This window comes from Orcinus orca, chromosome 17 (genome assembly GCF_937001465.1).
Source record: "Orcinus orca chromosome 17, mOrcOrc1.1, whole genome shotgun sequence".
Taxonomy (NCBI): Eukaryota; Metazoa; Chordata; class Mammalia; order Artiodactyla; family Delphinidae; genus Orcinus; species Orcinus orca.
This window is the reverse complement of record NC_064575.1, coordinates 86,527,767-86,547,325: the sequence shown is the minus strand read 5'-3', so window position 1 is coordinate 86,547,325 and position 19,559 is coordinate 86,527,767. Positions and strand designations below refer to the sequence as shown.

General features: G+C 50.2%; 1 protein-coding gene across 6 annotated transcripts; it reads right to left on the bottom strand.

Moving 5' to 3' along the window:
* Positions 1-3,744: 3,744 nt before the first annotated feature.
* On the bottom strand, positions 3,745-16,071 carry ZNF623 (zinc finger protein 623). 6 transcript variants are annotated; one of them, XM_033420133.2, is made up of 3 exons: positions 15,302-16,071; positions 14,360-14,419; positions 3,745-12,435 (listed from the first exon to the last, which is right to left on the bottom strand). In XM_033420133.2, the coding sequence occupies exon 3, from the start codon at positions 7,800-7,802 to the stop codon at positions 6,318-6,320; it is 1,485 nt and encodes a 494-aa protein (XP_033276024.1). In that variant the 5' UTR covers positions 7,803-12,435; positions 14,360-14,419; positions 15,302-16,071; the 3' UTR covers positions 3,745-6,317. The 6 variants fall into 6 exon arrangements, with proteins under 6 accessions (XP_033276024.1, XP_049556670.1, XP_033276025.1 ...); XM_049700713.1 differs by having other exon boundaries at positions 3,745-14,419; XM_033420134.2 differs by lacking the exon at positions 14,360-14,419.
* Positions 16,072-19,559: the final 3,488 nt, after the last annotated feature.

Here is a 19,559-nt window from a genome sequence, read left to right as displayed (position 1 = left end):
CAACAGCTATTCTTTGTTTCTACATCTTCACATTTCCCAATCATTAACTCTTGAGCCAGCCTTTCACTTCAAAAGAGAAGGACACAGGGGCTTGTATAACGTTTCAATACGGCCAGAGAAGCGGGCAAGGGCTGTTGTACCCAAGGCATCCTGGGCCATGGCTATACATGAAAGGGCAGGGACGGTCTAATACCACACCTCTGTGATCCGTGCACTTCAGAAAGACCCCCCCACACACACTGCGGTGAGCCAATCAGAAGGCGGCAGGACAAGACCGGGTCGGGGAGACAGGGAGACGACCACCGACCACTTAGGAGGTCGAGGGGAGAGATGAAAGGGGCCGGGAGGTAGACGTGGAGGGTGGGAACGGAGACAGGCGGGAAAGACTCAAGGTCACCACGGAGCTAGAACGCCAGTCACTTTGCGTGATGGTCTGGGGCTGGAGGACGCGGCTCCCACCTGTGGAGGAGCCCCAAGCGGGGTGTTTTTCATACTAAGCCGGCAGCTGGGCACAGTGTCTGGCTCCCACCGGAGCGGTCCAGGCTGGACTCGCAAACGTGGAGGGCGCCCACGACCACGGACGGGGCCGCCGGGAGAGGGCGCAGCTGGAATAGGAAACGGGCCCGAGGCGGAGGACGCGCCGGAAGGGACCTGAGGCGGGCGGGCGCGCGCACGCTGACCGACAGATGGGCCCCTATAGTTAAGCCTAACCGGACCTCCGCGAGGACGGGATCTGGAAGGGCCACGGCGCGCGAGCGAGAAGGAAAATTCCCAGCGGAAGTGCTTCTCCCGCCGCCGGAAGCTGGGCTTCCGCCCCTCTAGGAGTTCGTCTCGGTGGTGGAGGGCCACGGGGCGGCACCCGGCCCGGCCTGCCCCGGCCCGGCCCAACCCGGCCCACACTCCCGGGCCGCAGGAATAATGATGAAAACACAATACGTCAGTCTGTGGAATGCAGCTAAAGCAATGTTTAGAGGAAGATTACTGGCTTTAAATGTTTACATCAGAAAAGAAGTAAGGTCTAAAACTAAGAACCAAACTTCCACTTTAATAAACTAGAAAAGGGAAGCGAATCTAGCTCAAAGTAGAAGGAAAGAAATAAAATGGTTCTATTTCAGTGAAATAGAAAACAAACAATAGAGAAAATCAAGGAAAACGAAAGCTGCTTCTTTGAAAGGACTAATAACCTTGGTAAATCTGTAGCTAGACTGATCAGAAAAGCAGAAGGAAGACACAAATCACCAATACCAGGAAGAAAAGCGGAGATATCATTTTAAATATAACTCATTAAGATAGAATGTAAAGTACAGTGCACAAAAGCAATGAAATGTTTCAAGAACCTTATGCCAACGCCTCAGTTATATTAGATGAAATAAGTAATTCCTTGAAAGATACAAGTTACCAAATTGGCACAAGAAGAAATAGAAAAATCTGAGTAGTGCTTTATCTATTACAGAAATTGAAGTTGTAATTTTCCCACAAAGAACTCCCCAGGGTGTCACTGGTGAAATGTATCAAAGGTCTAAGGAAGAAATAATGTCGTTACACAAACAACTTCAGAAAATAGATGTGGGGAGACTAATTCACAACTCTTTGAGAGCAATGCTACCATGATATCAAAACAAGACAAGACGTCCTCTCACTTCTAAAGAAAATTGTATAAGATGCCCAGCAATAAAGCAAGAAAAAGGAGCAAAGTCTATACAAACTAGAAAGGCAGAAGTAAAATTCTTTGATTATCTACATAGAAAATGCTGAAGAATCTAGAAAAAAGCTACTGGAACCAATAAGTGAATTCATCTAGGTTGCTGGATACAAGGTCAATTAACAAAAATCAAATGTATTTCTACACACTTGCAGTGACAACTGGAAAAGGCTTTTAAAAAACCAACACGGAAATCAAAAAGCGTAAAATATAAAAATTTTTGGTAAATTAGACTTAATCAAAAAAATTTTAATCTGATCTTCAAAAGACATCATTAAGAAAATTAAAAGGTAAGCCAGGAACTCGCTGCCGGCCTTCGGCTGCTTCATCACCGCTGCCTTCAAAGACCAGAGCAAGTCTCGCGCATCACGCTGAAAAACGTAGAAGACGTCACGTTTTTGAAAGATATGAAAAAAAATATTTTTTCTTTGACGATGGAAATGGTCTCAAGGGAAACAGGAATGTCACTTTAACCCTATCTTGGAACGTTGTACCGAATGCTGGCTGGAACTCTACCTCATGTGACAGGATCAGGACATGTATCTGTCCCATTTCCAGACACATATGAAATAACAAAGTTATTAAATTATTCTGAATTTGAAACAACATATTTTTACACCTAAGGAATTGTAACTCATTTATCTCTTCCCTTGCAGCATCTTCATCTGTTATTTGGTTGTTAATTTCTTTCTTTTTGGTGTAATAATGAACATCAAAAGGCATATTTGAGGGGAAAGGTTAATGTGCTACTTAAACTTAATTTTACAAGCAAAAACAAAGGCCACCAGAGTGGAGTATTACAAGAATAAGACGACCACATAGTAAGGATTTGTAAAATAGTTATATTTGAAGCGTTCCCCGTATTTCCATTATTCTTCATGTAATATGAAGTGAGCACAAAGGGTGGTTAAAACTTTCAGGTGCCTGTGGAGTTATAAGAACTCTATTTATGCTTTGCATTTATGCAAGTTCACACTGGATGTGATTTAGAAGCAGACATCCTCTTTTATATTTTAGGGTATGTCTGAATACTGGAAAAATTAATACAGTTATTGGTGAGAAGCCTGGTTATAGCCAAAATTGATGAGATTTTATTTCATTTGTCTTAGGAATGCCCACAATGCTTGTTTTTCTTACAGGTGACTAGCAACTTTCTCCACTAAAGACTAAATACCACTTTATATGCTATAAATCACTCCAAATCATTTTAAGTCTCTTAAGTCAAAAAATAAAAATAGGTAAGCCCAAGACTAAAAGGAAGTATTTATGGGCTTCCCTGGTGGCGCAGTGGTTGAGAGTCCGCCTGCCGATGCAGGGGACACGGGTTCGTGCCCCGGTCTGGGAAGATCCCACATGCCGCGGAGTGGCTGGGCCCGTGAGCCACGGCCGCTGAGCCTGCGCGTCCGGAGCCTGTGCTCCGCAACGGGAGAGGCCACGACGGTGAGAGGCCCGCGTACCGCAAAAAAAAAAAAAAAAAAAAGGAAGTATTCATAATAAATATATGTTTGGGGGAATTCCCTGGCGGTCCAGTGGTTAGGACTCAGCGCTTTCACTGCTGAGGGCCCGGGTTCAATCCCTGGTCGGGGAACTAAGATCCCACAAGCCGTGTGGTGCGGCCATAGCTAAATAAATAAATACATGTTTGGGAAGAGACTTTGACCTAGAATATAAAAAAGACTGTCATAAATAAATAAGACAAACCACCCAATTTTAAAATGGGCAAAAGATGTGAACAGACACATCACAAAAAATGATACAGATGCTCAGCATCATCATTCAGCAGGCGGATATAAATTAGAAGCATAAAGAGGCATCGCTATGTGCCACTGGAGCGGATGAGGGTTTGGAACTGTGACAACACCACATGTTGGTAAGGGTGTGGACCAGTGGAACCCTGGCAGGGCAGGAGTGTAAAAGTCTACAATCACGATGAAGAACTTTTCGGCAATTTCTCATGAAGTTAAAATTCACGTATCTTATAATCCAGCAATTAAATTCCTAGGCATTTACCCAAGTGAAATAAAGAGGCACGTCCAAATAAATACTTTTACGGAAATGCTCATAGCAGTTTTATTCATAACAGCCAAAGCTGGAAACCCAAATTTCCATCAACAGGTGAATGAATAATAAACGATGCTTACGCATACAATGGGACACTACTCACAAAGAAAAAGAGCTATGGAAACACAGAACTACTCAGCTGAGTCTTTAAAACATGCCGAAGTGAAAGACGTTTGGATCACACAGGATTACATGCCATATGAATCCATTTACATGAAGTCCTGGAACAGGCATAACGAATCCACACTAACAGGAAGTCCTGGAACAGGCATAACGAATCCACACTAACAGGAAGTGGTTACTTGGGCCTGAGGTGGGATTAACTGGGAAAGGACAAAAGGGAACATTTTGGGGTGACAGAAATGTTATCCTTGATCATGATGATGGTTACACAGGCGTATGGATTTGTCAGAATTCTGTACACTTAAAATAGGTGTTTTACTGTATGGCAACTGGACCTCAACCAAACAAAGTTGGTTAAAATGGGCTGGTAATATCTGCTTCTACACCATTTGAAACATCTCCAGTCATGGTGAGTTTTCCAAAAGATGGAGCACTGTATGCTCTTTTTGAATTATTTACCCCCTCAAGGCTTCTAGGGTTGCTGGAGTTTAAGAACTCAAGATATACCCTCATGGGCAATCCATTATCACAGCATTTCAAAACTGGTTTTGTTAATGTTCAGATAAAAGCAATTCAGAGGGAACAACTAACAGTTCTGCTGTGTAATAAAACTGGCCTGCTTTCGAACAGCCGTACCCAGAGAGGGATCCACCAGTCCTGCCGTTTCCCCAGATTCCCTCCCAGATCATCCTCTGCTCTAGCTGACAAAATGTCTACTTATCTCTGTGGACCAGTTTGCTGTCACCTCCTCTGTGAAGCCGTCCCAGTTGCCCCATGCCAAATTAGTCACCTCCTTACCTATGCTCCTGCACAACTGGGAACACACTTCTCTTTCAACACTTAACTCAGCATACCGTGACCTTCCTGCCTCCCCCATCAGACTCTGGACGACTTCAGGACAGATAGTGTCTCATTCTTCTCGGTTTCCCAGTATTTAGCACTGGTCCTTTTAGATAATTACATTTTCAAATCAATGACAAAGTGAGTCAGAGAGCAGGGAAAGGGGAAGACGTTGGCTCAATCATGGAATGGCTGAGACGGGAAAAGTCATGTAGCGCACCAGGACTGTGTGCCCTTTGAATGAATCAGAAAGATACACGGATGACTGACTGAGGACAAGCCTCCCCCAGAGCAAGTGGACAGTCATGGACAAGCCGTGAAGGCAAAAACACAAGGGGCACCATCTCACTCTGGCTCCTGCCTGCAAGTGCTGAACGCAGTATGAGCCGAAGACGCCAGCAGGGCCGAGAGGAGGTATTTCCGACAGACCAGCAGATTACACAAAACAGCAACAGCAAAAAGAGCATCCGAAAACATATTTTAAAGAGCAGTATAGAGAGGACAAGCCAAGTACACAAGGACGGGGGTGTGCTTTGTACTGCCTCGCTCTAGACGCCAGGGACACAAATCTATCAGATACGCTCACTGTGCTCCACGAGTTAACACTGTAACAAGGAAAGAGAGAGGATCTGAAACACGATTTTGACATATCAGAGTAAGCGCAGCAACAGAGGTGAAGGACCACGGAGGAACGGAAGCAGAGGGGTAGCGGGCTGAGCCGAGTCAGCCGGGTGAGGAGAGGGGGCATTCCAACCAGGACAGAGGCAAGGAGGCAGGAGCGGCCTGGGTAAGTGGGGACGTCCAGCAGTTAGTGCTGCCGCAGTGCCAACGGTGCGGCAGGGAGTTAACCGGCGGGAGAAGAGGCCGCAGGAAGCAAAAGGCCTTCGGATGCAGGATGGGGAGATTGGAACTTATCCTAAGGACGACAGGGAACCAATTTGTGGTTTTAGATAAGAAAGGATGTTTCTCCAACTTGCCTTTCTGACAGATCAAAATATGCTAAGGAGGGGCTTCCCTGGTGGCGCAGTGGTTGAGAGTCCGCCTGCCGATGCAGGGGACGCGGCCTCGTGTCCCGGTCCGGGAGGATCCCATATGCCACGGTGCGGCTGGGCCCGTGAGCCATGGCCGCTGAGCCTCCGCGTCCAGAGCCTGTGCTCCGCGACAGGGAGAGGCCACAACAGTGAGAGGCCCGCATACCGCAAAAAAAAGAAAAGAAAAAAAGAAAAAAATGCTAAGGAATACTCTTTTAAAGTGATACGATTAGGTACATAATTCTACTTTAGAAGGGATTTAACTCTGGGGTGAATTGTAATTGTGCAATGAAACAGAAGAACCTTCTCCCGAGGCCGAGCTCCTCCCCCCAGGCTGGTTCAGCTCCAAGTCAGCTGTCCAGTCACGTGGCTCTCCCGCAGGCACGTGCTCCCAACGGAGGAGGAAGACAGCGGTCCGGCTGGGCAGCCAAGTGGGAGGTGGCAGCCCACTCCAGAGGCAGCCCTGCCGGTGACTCTGGGAAATGGTGACACGTCCAAAGCCGCATGACTTAGGGCTCACACCACTCGCTTCGACTATCACTCAGTGAGTTGGAGAATAGTTACAAGTCTGTGTGCTCCCCCTGACCTACATACTTCTCACCCAAATGTATGGGGGTCTGACTCAAGGGGAGTCCCTCTTGGTGAACCTCTTGGCTGCCTTTAAAGTTTGGAGTTGAGGTGAACTCTGTCCTATACTGACTACATTCATAGAGTTTGTCTTCAGCATGAATTTTCTGGTGCTGAAGGAAGTTTGACCTCTGAATAAAGCCTTTCCCACAGTAACTACATACATAGGGCTTCTCTCCAGTGTGAATAACCTGGTGTAGGAGGAGCTTGGAGCTCTGAATGAAGGCTTTCCCACAGTCCTTACATGCAAAGGGCCTGTCCCCAGTGTGGATCTTCTGATGCTCAGTGAGATGGGCTTTCTGGAGAAAAGCTTTCCCACATTCCTTACACTCATACACCCTCTCTCCAGTGTGGATCTTCTGGTGTCGAATAAGGTACGAACTCAGAAAGAACGCTTTCCCGCACTCGTTACATTCATAGAGCTTCTCTCCAGTGTGGATCCTCTGATGCTGAGTGAAGTTCGACGTCTGGCTGAAACGCTTCCCGCACTCGTTGCACACGTAAGGCCTCTCTCCAGTGTGGATCCTCTGGTGCTGGATAAGCTTCGAGCTCCGGATGAAGGCCTTGCCGCACTCGTTGCACTCGTAGGGCCTCTCCCCGGTGTGGATCCTCTGGTGCTCGATGAGGTCCGAGCGGTGGCGGAAGGCCTTCCTGCACTCCTCACACTCGTACTGCCTCACCTCCGTGTGGACCTGGTAATGCCGGATGAGGCTGGAGCTCCGGATGAAGGCCTTGCCGCACTCGTTGCACTCGTAGGGCCTCTCCCCAGTGTGGATCCTCTGGTGCCGGATGAGCAGCGAGCTCTGACTGAAGCCTTTCCCGCATTCCTTGCACTCGAAAGGTCGCTCCCGGGTGTGGACGCGCTGGTGGCGGATCAGGTCTGAGCTGTGACAGAACGCCTTCCCACACTGAGCGCACTTGAAGGGCCTTTCTCCCGCGTGCGCTTTCTGATGCTCCACAAGATCCGCGTAGAGAACGAAGTCTTTCCCACACGCGTTACACACGTAGAGTCTGTCTCCGCCGTGAGCGCGCGGATGCTCCACGAGGTGGGAGCTCTGGCCGAAGCCCCTCCCACACTCGTCACGTCTGTGAGACTTCTCCCCAGCCTGAGAAACCTGATGTCTGACCAGGTCCGAATTAAATGGGAAGCTTCCGCAAGCCTCGCGCTGGTGGGCCTCCCCTTCGATCAGCTCTCTCTGAAGCAGGAGGAGGTTTGAGCTCAGGACGGGGCTTCCTCCTGACTTACTGCCCACCTGCGCTGCCTCTCCTGTTTGGATCTTCCAGTGGGTAACTGTCACCTGCTTGAAACCTCCCTCCTGGGAGGGGCAGCTCCGCAGGCTCTGCCCGTCCAGGTTTCCCAACAGCCCCCCTAATCTGGGTTCAGGGCCCCCGCCAGGCGCAGGGGCAGCGACCTCCATCACTGTGAGGTCTTCGGACACTGTCTTCTGCAGATTTCCATGCTCAGAAATTCAGGCTCTGGAGTCACCTTCTAGTCACCCGTCAGTCTGCAATCAAAGAGAGTACGGTTATCTTTCCCCTTTCTTAACAGACGGGAATCTGCTGGAGCGGGCGGGCGGGTAGCAAAACGCATATCCAAGGAGTGGGAGAGAGGAAAACGTTCCCTCTGCCCACACTCCCGGCCCAGCACCGTGCTCGGCTCACCCCGCCGGCCTCTCCGCTGGCGAAGGCCTCTTTGGGCTCCACCGCTAACACCAACTCCAGGGGACAGACTGGCCGATGGCAGATGGGCAGGGATGTGGCTTGGACTCCACTCAAAAATCAAGACACATTGCAAAGAAACAGATGGATCGCTCCTAACCACCTCTGCGCTGCCCCCTTCCCCAGCCTAGACGGTCGATGGGATTATACTCATTTGGGGTATATATTACACTCATTCTCTTGCATATTAATCCTAACTCCCCTGCCCTTCCCCTCCTCTATCATACTTGTGCGGGAAAACCCCAACTTGAGTAAAATTCAGCTTCCTTCCTGATCGGTGTCTGCACCCCTGCCGACTCAGTTCTCTCTACATTTATAACCAGTTGCCTAACGGACCCTGAGAGCTGCCGGCAATTTCTACACTCGGCCAACTCCCCTGCAAGATCATCTCCTGGTTTCTCCTCTCCTCTCAAATGTCCAACACGCCGTCCTTCCTCTCAGGGACGATGACCTTGCATCTTCCTTCAGTGAGCAAACAGAAGCAATGAGACGAGAATGCCCACTTTCTCCCACATTTACCAACCTACCTGTGTTTGCGCCCACACCACACCCTCCCTCCTTCCAGGGTTAAATGTCCTTGATCGAATCCAAGGTAAAGACGTCCACCTGTGCACCCCCGGCCCCGCCCTGCAGAAGTCTGGGGTTGGAATGTTCACCACAGCCCTGTTCATATCACCAAAATATCCATCAACTGAAGAAAGGGTAAACTGAGGAGTCCTCCAACAAGGGAGGAATGCATAGCAATGAAAAGACCTGCCCCCCACAAAAGCGCAGGTGAACCTCACGGATGTAACGGTGAGCCAGAGTTCATAGCGTATGATCCTATTCACACAAAGTTCAGAACCACACAAAACCAACGTGGTGGGAGACTCGAGTCAACGATTGTCTCTAGGGAGAAGACCGTGGTTGGCAGGGGGTGCAGGGAGGCCTCAGGGTTCTGGTGACCTGCACGTGGGCCTCGCTCCACAGGTGTGTTTGCTTTGGAATAGCCTGTGCTTATTTAACCTCCCATGGTCTCTGGGACGCTGTGCCCAGCTCCCTTCTCCAGCTCTGGAATTCTCGCACCCGCACCCGGAGCTGAGCTCCGTTGCAGTCACGCCCTCTCCGTGGCGAGCCATCCATCGCTATGTAACAGTTCACCTCAGACTTCCAACAGAAAAGGGACCCAGCTCCCATCTCACAGGGCCGTAGGTCGGAAGCCCAGCCTGGTACGACTGGGGCCCCTGAGAAGGGTCGCACAAGGTGTCAGCCAGGCTGAGATCTCTTCTGGAAGCTCTGGGAAAACGTATTTCCACACGCTCAGGTTGTTGGCAGAAGGTGGTCCCCTGCGCTTGTGGAACTGTCCCCGATCACCAGCTGGTGGCCCCTCGGGAGCACCCGCACCTTCCAGGCAGGAGCAGCTCAGACGCCCTCTCTGATTCTCCTCCGTGACCAGCTGCAGAAAGCCTGCTTTCCGAGGGCTTCCCGACTACCTTATGTCAACTGACCGCCAGAGCCCTCCCTGGCAGCCGGGAGGGGTGCACAGTCGGGGCCATCTCAGGACCCTGCCTGCCACACCCCAGCTGGGGCCCAGCCCACGACAGAGCGCAGAGCACCCCAGTCTCCACCTGGGGCAACTCGGAAGGGTCACCCAGCCCCAAAGCTCCACTGGGATGTGCCTGGGCCTGTTTCAAACCCACTGCCCGATCCCTCCTTCCTCACAGGTGCATCCCCGATCGTGCCCCCCAGCTGCGCCCACTTCCCAGGAGCTCCGTCCAAGACGACCCTGCATGATCACCTCTCACCCCAAATCTGCACCAGTGGGAAGCAGACCAGTTGCTATGCAGCCCCACAAAGCGATGCCCTCCAAAACCCATTTCCAACGTGGCTGCCAAGGATAAGGACGTGCCCCTGCGGGCACAGCCAAGCAGAGGGGAGCAGCCCGGGGGCAGGAAAGCGGTGTAACCAGGTAACACGAGCTCTAGGGCCGCAGGGCTTCTTCCCAACAGGCTGTTCTTTTTTCTTCGCGAGGGGCAGCTCGCATCAAGTGCACACATCTCGATGAACTCCTGGCGTACACCTGCCTAACCACCAACACTTCCATAGCCCAGAGGTTCCCCCTCCAAGGGGAACCATCTCTATTATTATAGATGAATTCTGCATGTTTTCTATTTCAATTAAATGGAATCATACAGTTATGTTTTGTGTCTGCTTTTTATTCAACATGTACCCACTTTTTATGGAGATAGAATTCACACACCATAAAATTCACCATTTTAAAGTGCACAATTCAGTGCTTTTTAGAATACCCCTAAGGTTGTAGAACGTTCCACACTATCTAATTACCTCCCGGGCGCTGTCATGCCCCCACCATGTGTCTGCTGGCGCTGAGCGCCGCACTGGGGAGGCCACTTGTGTGGCACAGACCTCACGGTGTGCGGCCTCCACTGCGTGAACACACCGCCGCGCGCCTTCCTCTCTCCTATCCACCAACACCGAGGGGCTGGCAGCTCGGGCTTGGGGACAGAGCTGCCATAGCTGGTCCTGTGCTTGTCTTCTGGGCGACAGAGGTGCTCATTTCCGCTGGGTCCTCGGACTCCTTCGCTTCAGTGGCCACCAGCTCAGGCCGCCCTTGCAGACTCCACTGGGAACTGCAGCCGCTGTGGACCAGCGACTGCTGTGGGTTTGGGGTTCCTCCCCTTCCTGAGTGGGGGCACCTATGTGGTGGGTGAGGAGACAGCATTTGGGGAGGCCGGGACTTGTCTGAGTTTAGACTGTGACCACGTGAAGAGGCCCTGGTGTGGGGAGAAGGCCACACACAGAGATCCTGGCTCTGGGCGGGAAGCAGTAACTGAGCATGACCTGGTGTGGGACCCAGGGTGGCCGATGGGGTAAACTGTGGCAGAGACACACTGCCCGGCGTCCCTGCTTCCTCTGAGTGATTGAAACCCCTCCAGAAATTTTAGTGGACACACAGCAGTGAATGACTTCATTTCCTGAAGTTCCCTGAAGTGAGGTGTGACCCTGTGACTGATTCCAGCTGTGAGACAGGAATGGAAGGGATGTGCGCATGCCACCCGTCTCCCACCCTCTCGCCCACCTGCAGTGACGTATGGTAGGCTCCAGGGCGCTGGAGGGGCAGAGCCACCCACCTGCCTGTGAGATGGAACACGAGAAACCAAGTTTCCTGTTGGAAACACTATTTTTGAATCTCTGTTACAGCAAAATGAACCCATGCTTAAATACGGCTATTAGACAACGTGACTATTCAGATGCAACGTTCCCTGTGATGATAGAGAAACTGAACCCGCACACCAAGAGCTGGCAATGAGGATGAGAAGCTGAGCACAAGTCTACGCGAGGCATTTCTCTCTGTGTGAGATTTGCAACACAGCTTCCGGGAGCAGCAGCCCTCTCGGGGTGCCCTGTGACACAGCATTTACGACCACTGCCTGGCGACGTTCGCTGAGAATGTTCTTCCGAGTTAAAGGCCCACTAACTTGGTTTAAAATATTTTCTGCTTATAAAAATTACTTTTAACTAGTTATTTTTTCAAGGTATGAAGGTAAACTATGCTATTCAAGAAAAACTTAAAAAATAACAATAAAATTACCCTTAACCCCACCACTCAGATTACACAGGGACATTTTTCCTCTAGTGCTTTTCTGCACCAATGTATTATGAAATCAGGACCACACTCCTCAGTCTCATATCCTGTTTTACTTCACTTTTATATCTTGTTAATTCTTAGCGATTAAAAACATAAGATACACATTGTAAAAATATTTCAAGGGGTAAACATAAAATATAGACTATGATAACCCCCAGCAACCCAACAGAGAACCACTGTTAGCTGTTCAATTTATACACATTCATCCAGACCTCTGATTAAACAAAAACAATAATACATTTACTTAGGTACACAAGATTTTCAGATACAAACATGGGATCACACTATACCCATCCACCTGCAACACCTTCTGGCACTCTTCAAGTTCATTCACACAGAGGCACCTGGCGTGAGCAGCAGCCTCGCCAGCACAGGCGCTCAGAGGCCCTAGTACACATCAGGCGCCGCAGGCAGACCATCCCTGTGCCTCTGGTGTCACGAGGAAGGATGCTCTCTGACATATTCTGCCCGCCTCCCTTCCCCAGACAGGTGGAAGGAGTTAGCCAAATGAAAGGTTTGAGAGAATAACTAGGCATGCAGCACCCAACCTCTTGGACAAGGCGTCCAGCAGGCAGGACAGTGTCTAACCAGCACTCGCCTGAGAAGTCCAATGTCACTCCAACCTAGGCTTTGACCAATAGTGAGGTGACCTCTCGCTCTTCATGGGCCTCACTGGCGCAGACCTGGGAGGGCAGGAGGGGTGCTACTGACGAGGGCCCCTCAAACCCCAACCAGGCAGTGCTGAACGGGCCTGCATGGTCTCAGGGACACCTCCAAACCTCGTGAGGCAGCTGTTACCTCTATTCTTTACTCTACTTCACAGAGGCTGAGAAAGTCAGTTACCCAAGGCTGTGAAGCTGCAGAGCTCAGGTTCAGAGCCAGGCCTGTCTACCTCCACTGCCCATTTCCCGCTGTTGAAGATTTTTTTCCCTTCCCAACTATGATGTCACTTTTACAGGATATTTTGCTTAGATCAGCTGGGATTAGTATTATAAAAGTAAGCTTAAGGCTTCCCTGGAGGCTCAGTGGTTGAGAGTCTGCCTGACGATGTAGGGGACACGGGTTCGTGCCCCGGTCCAGGAAGATCGCACATGCCGCGGAGCGGCTGGGCCCGTGAGCCATGGCTGCTGAGCCTGTGCATCCGGAGCCTGTGCTCCGCAACGGGAGAAGCCACAATAGTGAGAGGCCCGTGTACTGCAAAAAAAAAAAAAAAAAAAAAAAGGGGGGGGGGAAGACTTGGTTTTTTGTTTTGGAGGTGATATTTTCTGATTTTTTTGTTCAAAATGACTGTTATACCATCTGAAAACAGGCTTGCATATACTTACAAGAATATAGCTTTAAAAATGTATGCCTTTTCATGATTTTCATAATTTTTTAATTTTAGAGGAAGTTTTAAAAATTAAATATACCTTGCTTTGAATAAACATTTATCTTAAATTCAGCAATCTTTCAGTTTCTGCTTAGCTCCTTTTTCTTCTGTGAATTCAAGCAAAATTAAATTGATAGTCTTTCATTTAAAGAAACCTGAATGAAATGAACAAAGGAAGTAAAAATACGCCAGACATCGGTTCCATAACATCCAAGGCTAACGTGGCCCACTCTTCTGTTATAACATATAGAATTTGCTGGACAAAATATAACATGAAACTGTCTAAATACACAGTTGATGCTGAGAGATGGGGCAAGCCTCAGTGCTGCGAATGAAGTGGAAGCTTAGCCTGGGTGTGGAGCCTGTGAGCAGCCCAGAGGGGCTCAGAGATGGTGAGGGGGCAGTGCCCGCTGCAGGCACTAGAAGCTGTCTGCACTGGTGGAAGGGCGTTACAGCCTTGGGCTTACAAGCTGGCCAAGGTCGCTGTCTGCTGCTTACAGCCTAAAGAAAGGAAGCAGGAAGGTTTGCAAAGCTTCACCCTTGGGAATAATGGGAAAAAGAGAGTAAAAAGACACACGAGGAAGACACGGACTAGAGCTCCAGGAGACTCTGCACCTCTGTGCTGCCCTGCAGCCGCCACTGTCATCAACCCGAGCTTCTGCCACTGCAGCCGTGCTGGGGACCGAGTGCCTGGCGTGTGCTTTTCTTCTCTCCTCACAACCATCCATGAGGTTTAGGGAGGTGGCTCGTTTAAGGCTGAGCCAGCTGCTAGCTGCTATCTCCTCCTCCCACCCCACCCCACGGCCATCTGGTTTTTGCTCCCAAGGCTCTGCCCAACGATGCCAATGGCCTCCTTTCCTGCCAAGTTCAGTGCCCTTTCAACAGTCATCTTCCACAACCCGAGGCAGCACTGGACATGCCTGACAGCTCCTTGACCTGGTTCAAGGCCTCGCCCTGTTTCTGGGTCAGCTGCTTCCCTGAGCACCCCTTCCATCACTGGCTTGTGCATGTGGTCTGGGCCTTCTCAGCTCAGCCTTGCATCGTCCCCAGGACCTTTCCAGGAGAGTCAGGAATCCATCACCATCACTCCAGGAAGGGCTGGAGCCACCAAGTTGGCTTGTGAAAGTACAGAGACCCCCTCCCCACTCATTTCTCTCTGTATTCTCCAAAAGAGGAATGCTGCAGTTATCACCATTATTAAGATACCGTTACAATGTTACATCTACAAAAAGTCCCACCTCTGTGGACAGGAGCAAGGTATCGCCTGAAGACTCGGTTAGATTGGCATCTCTCAGACCCTAGGTGGGCAAAAGACATTTCTGTCATTCACTGGGGCTGGAACTCGGGGAAAGGATGTGCTGCAGAGAGGCTACTGCAGCGTGATGAGCTCTACAGACAAACTGCCTGAGTTCAAACTGGCCTCCAGCTAACATTCCTGGGAAACCACAGGCATGCTACTCAGGCCCTGAAGATCCCATGACCACCATGCAGCCACTGCATGAGGGGGTAAGACGTCCAGGACATCAGCAGAGACGGCCACCGGGTTCAGATACGACTCTAGAAAGGGAGCCTTCAGGGGAGAGCTGGGACAGCGCAGCCCATCACCTCTCCCCACCTGGGAGTTGTCCTTCGGGACCAGGGCTGGAGGGGATCCTGTTCATCACTTCTACCCCCGCCAGGGCAGAGGTGCCGGCTCTGCATCTCCTCCAGCACAAAGAGGCTCGAGGCCCCGGCCACTTCCCCAGCATCATTTGGAGAGCTCCCTTGGACTCCTGGGAGAGGAGGCAGGCTTAGAGCAAAACAGTAGTACTAGCCGCACCTGTGCCCCCCACCCCGCGCCAGGCCACCTCGGAAGGGCTGGTGGGCTTGAGAACTGCGACACAGACGCTGAAGCTGGAGGCTCTACGGCTTGGGTGTGTGACCCCTGGAGCCAGAGAAAGGAACCAAGAGAGTGGAACCGGGTATTCACCCACACGACGTTCCTTAGGGAGAGAAGCTGCGGGCCCCGGGCCGGACTGCAGCCCAGCGGGGGCGGCCGTGACGGCTGCCAGGAGCCGGGCTCACCGTGGCCCAGGCTCCGGGACCCCCGTGCGGGCCGACCGCGCTCAGCCCGCCCGTCCGCCCGATCGGAGGACCCTGCCGCCCCCGCCCCCGCCCGCGGCCCGGAACGCGCCACTCACCCGGCGCCCAGCGGCGAGAGGACGGCGCGCGCCCCGCACGCGGACCGCTGGCCGCCCGCCCCGCTGGCCTGCTGACAAAGCCCGCACGGCCGCCCGCACGGTGCGGCCGGAAATCGGCCCAAGGCCCCGCCCGGGGAGCTTCCGGTGCCGCTCTAGGCGCGCAGAGACCAGCCGGTCTCTCGGTGGTACGGACCTCCGGCCGGCCGCGGGCTGCAGGGAGCCCGGCAGGGAGCCGGGCAGGGGACAGAGCAGGACGGGATCTCCCGCGGCCCCGCAGCCTTGAGCGCCGCCTGCCCGCCAAATGTGAATGGCTGACGGGTTGTGTCTCCCGGGAGCTGTAAATGCTGGCGTTGAGAACCAGGCGGAGCTCCCGGCGCCCAGCGGCCCCGGGCCCCAGGGCGTGCGTCCCCCCTCCACCTTCGGGCACGGGCCGGGGGCCGCTCCTCACAGAGGCGAGGCCTGGTGTGGCGCGGGCCGCCGAGGGCTTCCGCCTCCTTCCCGTGGCGGGCAGCGCTTCCCGAGCCTTCCCGCAGAGGCTCACTCCAAGCCCACGACGAATGTCCTCCAACATCTTCCTTCTACGGACCAGGGACTGAAGCTGGAGAAGCCAGGTCACTTCCTCGAGGTCACACAGCTAGTGAGTGGCCAGGCCGACCGCCTCGAGGGCCACGCTCCTGCCCCGGCCGTGCGTTTGGTCCTGCGGGAGCAGGAATGGCCGCTGGGGACAGTCGCGGGAAATCCCGCTGATTCCCGCCCCCCACCCCCGGGTGGAAGAGCATGCCTCCAATTTCCAAACCCAAAGCCGAGCAAAACACAATCCAGCTGGACCTGGGGAAGGGCAGTATTCACAAGCACCAGCTCTGTCAGGGGGTGAGATGCAAGGAGCAAGCAAGGGGGTCATTACAATAAGCAGTGCCAAAGAGGGGCCCTGGGCCCTGAGGAAGTGCTCCTGGCCGCCACCGGGAGCACACACACACCTCTCTGCACAGCAGGGAAAGCTTCTTGGAGGAGGAGGCCTGAGAGGGAGAGGGATGTCTCCTAACAAAACATGGACAAGATCTGTATGCTGCAAATTAAAAGATGATGATGAGGGCTTCCCTGGTGGCGCAGTGGTTGAGAGTCCGCCTGCCGATGCAGGGGACGCGGGTTCATGCCCCGGTCCGGGGGGGATCCCACGTGACGCGGAGCGGCTGGGCCCGTGAGCCATGGCCGCTGAGCCTGGCGTCCGGAGCCTGTGCTCCGCAACGGGAGAGGCCACAACAGTGAGAGGCCCGCGTACTGCAAAAAAAAAAAAAAAAAGAAAGAAAAAAGATGCTGATGAAAGAGATCAAAGAAGAACTAAATAAATGGAGACATTATCGTATTCATGGACTAGAAGACTCAACATAGTAAAACTGTTAATTTTCCCCGAATTAATCTAAAGGTTTAATGCAATTCCTATCGAAATTCCAGAAAGAATTTTAGTAGACACAGATAAGCTTATTCTAAAATGTATATGGACAGGACAGGCGCTAGAACAGCTTAAAAATTCTTGAAAAAGAAGAATAAAATGGAAGGACCACCACCTGATATTAAGACCTACAGTATTGCTGCTGTAATCAGGACAGTGTGGCATTGGTGGGGGGATAGACACCTAGGTCTATGGATCAGAATAAAGAACCAGGCACATATCCCACACAGATATGCCCAGAGGACTTTTGACAAAGGTACAAAAGCAATTCAATGGAGACTTCAATTAATAATAACGTGTCAATGTCGGCTCATCAATTGTTTAAAAAAAGAAAAGAAAAGTAAAACAGCCAAACTTGTATTTTTTTGTTGTTAAACTTTTGTCAGCATTATTAATAAGCAGCAGTCCCTCTCAAATACCTGTGGGTGGCGCAAAGTCAAGAGAAATTTCATTTTCTGCTCAAGACCAAGATTTGCTCTTTGAGAACGTTACGTTGTTTTGCTTAACATTTTAGGTTCTTCTAGAATCTAAATTAAATCTACTTTCTTTAAAGCACTTAGCATTCCCATCACATGTCCAAGGGCAGATACAAGGTCATATGTGACGTGTTTTTCCAAGGTGTTTCATCTTTGGGCGAATCCAGAAAATCTTGCATATAATCTTTTGATTGTTCCAGAGAATGTTATCATGATCAGCACAACTGAGGTCAGGTCTCCCAGTGACACGACACATAACACAAAAAAATGCTTCTAGATTTTTTGCCAAAAGTCTGACTTCTACACAGCTTTACCGTCTCTAACCACGTCAGTGCCAGTAGCACCTACTTGCCCTCGGTAATTTTTTAAATCAATGCCTAAAATGGTAAGTTTCTTTTTTTCAGTCCTTTCCTTAAGTTAAATGAGTGTTTCATCTAGACCAACCTATATGCGAATTCAAGAGAAGTGTGAATTAATATTACAAAATATTTCTCAGCCACTATTGCAAGTACTGCACTAATTCCTGAGTACTGCTGGAATCATAGATTGGAACGGGAAGAACAGCAAGAAAGATCTGACCCATTAGTTAATTTATCTTTTTTCATACCTAAGTGCCTCCACTGCTCAGCTTCCCCTGCACAACCCACAGATCTTTGTGGTCTTCAAAAAATTCTCTTAAGAGGGGACTTCCTTGGTGGTCCAGTGGGTAAGACTCCACGCTCCTAACGCAGGGGGCCCAGGTTCAATCCTGCATTGCCACAACTAAGAAGTCCACATGCCGCAACTAAAGATCACACATGCCGCAGCTAAGACCCGGCACAGCCAAAATAAATAAATAAATATATTTTAAAAAAATTCTCTTAAGGGGATGAAAAGGCAAGCTGCAGACTGGGAGAAAATATTGCAAATCACATATCTGACAACGTATTTGTATCTGGAATATATGAAGAATTCTTTAAATAGTAAGAAAACAAATAATTCAATCAGAAAATGGATAAAAGATTTGAACACACAGTTCACCAAAATATATATATACAGATGGCAAATAAGCACATTAAAAGATACTCAACATCATTAGCCATAAAGGGAAATGCAAGTTAAACCCATAATGAAATATCTATCAGAACACATCTCTCAGAATGGCTAAAATTAAATACAAATAGTGACAACACTAAATGCTGGTAAGGGAGTGGATCACTCCTACGTTGCTGGTGGGAACATAAAAAAGAATTCTAGAAAAGAGTTAGGCAGTTTATTGTAAAGTTAATCATATACTTGCCACATGACCCAGCAATTGCATTTATTGGGTATTTATCCTACAAAAATAAAAAAAGGTATGTTCACACAAAAGCCTGCACCTGAATGTTCATAGCAGCTTTATCCACAGCTGCCAACTGTCTTTCAACAGGTGAATGAACAAACAAACCCAGGTCCATCCACACCGTGGGAAACAACTCTGCAACCAAAAGGAACAAACTTTTGATGCAACGTGGGCAGATTACAGGGCATTATACTGAGTGCAAAAGCCAGTCTCAAAACGCTGCATACTGTATGGTTCCAGTTATACGACACTCTTGCGGTGATGACATCGTAGAACCAGGCTGGTTCCCAGGAGTTAGAGTTGTGGGGAGGTGTGACTATGCAGAAGCACCGTAAGGGCGTTTCTTTGTGGTGATGGAGCAGGGCTGTGTCCTGATTATGGTGGTGGTTACAAGAAACCATACATGTGACAAAATTTCAAAAAACTACACACCCCCTCCCAAAATAAAGAGTGCATGCAAAACTGATGAAATCGGTTAATGTCTGTACATGAGTTAATACCATCCTCAATTTCCTGGTTTTGATAATGTAAGATGGGTTTTTTTTGGAAAAGCTGAATGAAAAGAACATGGGACCTCTCTGTAGTACTTTGCAAATTCTTGTGAGTCTAAAATTATTTCAAAATAAAAAGTTGAAGTTAAAAAAACAAAACATAGGGCTTCACTGGTGGCGCAGTGGTTGAGAGCACCTGCCGATGCAGGGGACACGGGTTCGTGCCCCAGTCTGGGAAGATCCCACACGCTGCGGAGCGGCTGGGCCCGTGAGCCATGGCCGCTGAGCCTGCGCATCCGGAGCCTGTGCTCCGCAACGGGAGAGGCCACAACAGTGAGAGGTCCGCGTACCACAAACAAAAACAAAAACAAAAACAAACAAAAAAACCCAAAACAAACAAAAAACCCATAAGTTATACTTAATGAGTATAAAGATGTACAATAAAAATTATATAGGGTTTCCCTGGTGGTGCAGTGGTTAAGTATCCACCTGCCAATGCAGGGGACACAGGTTCGATCCC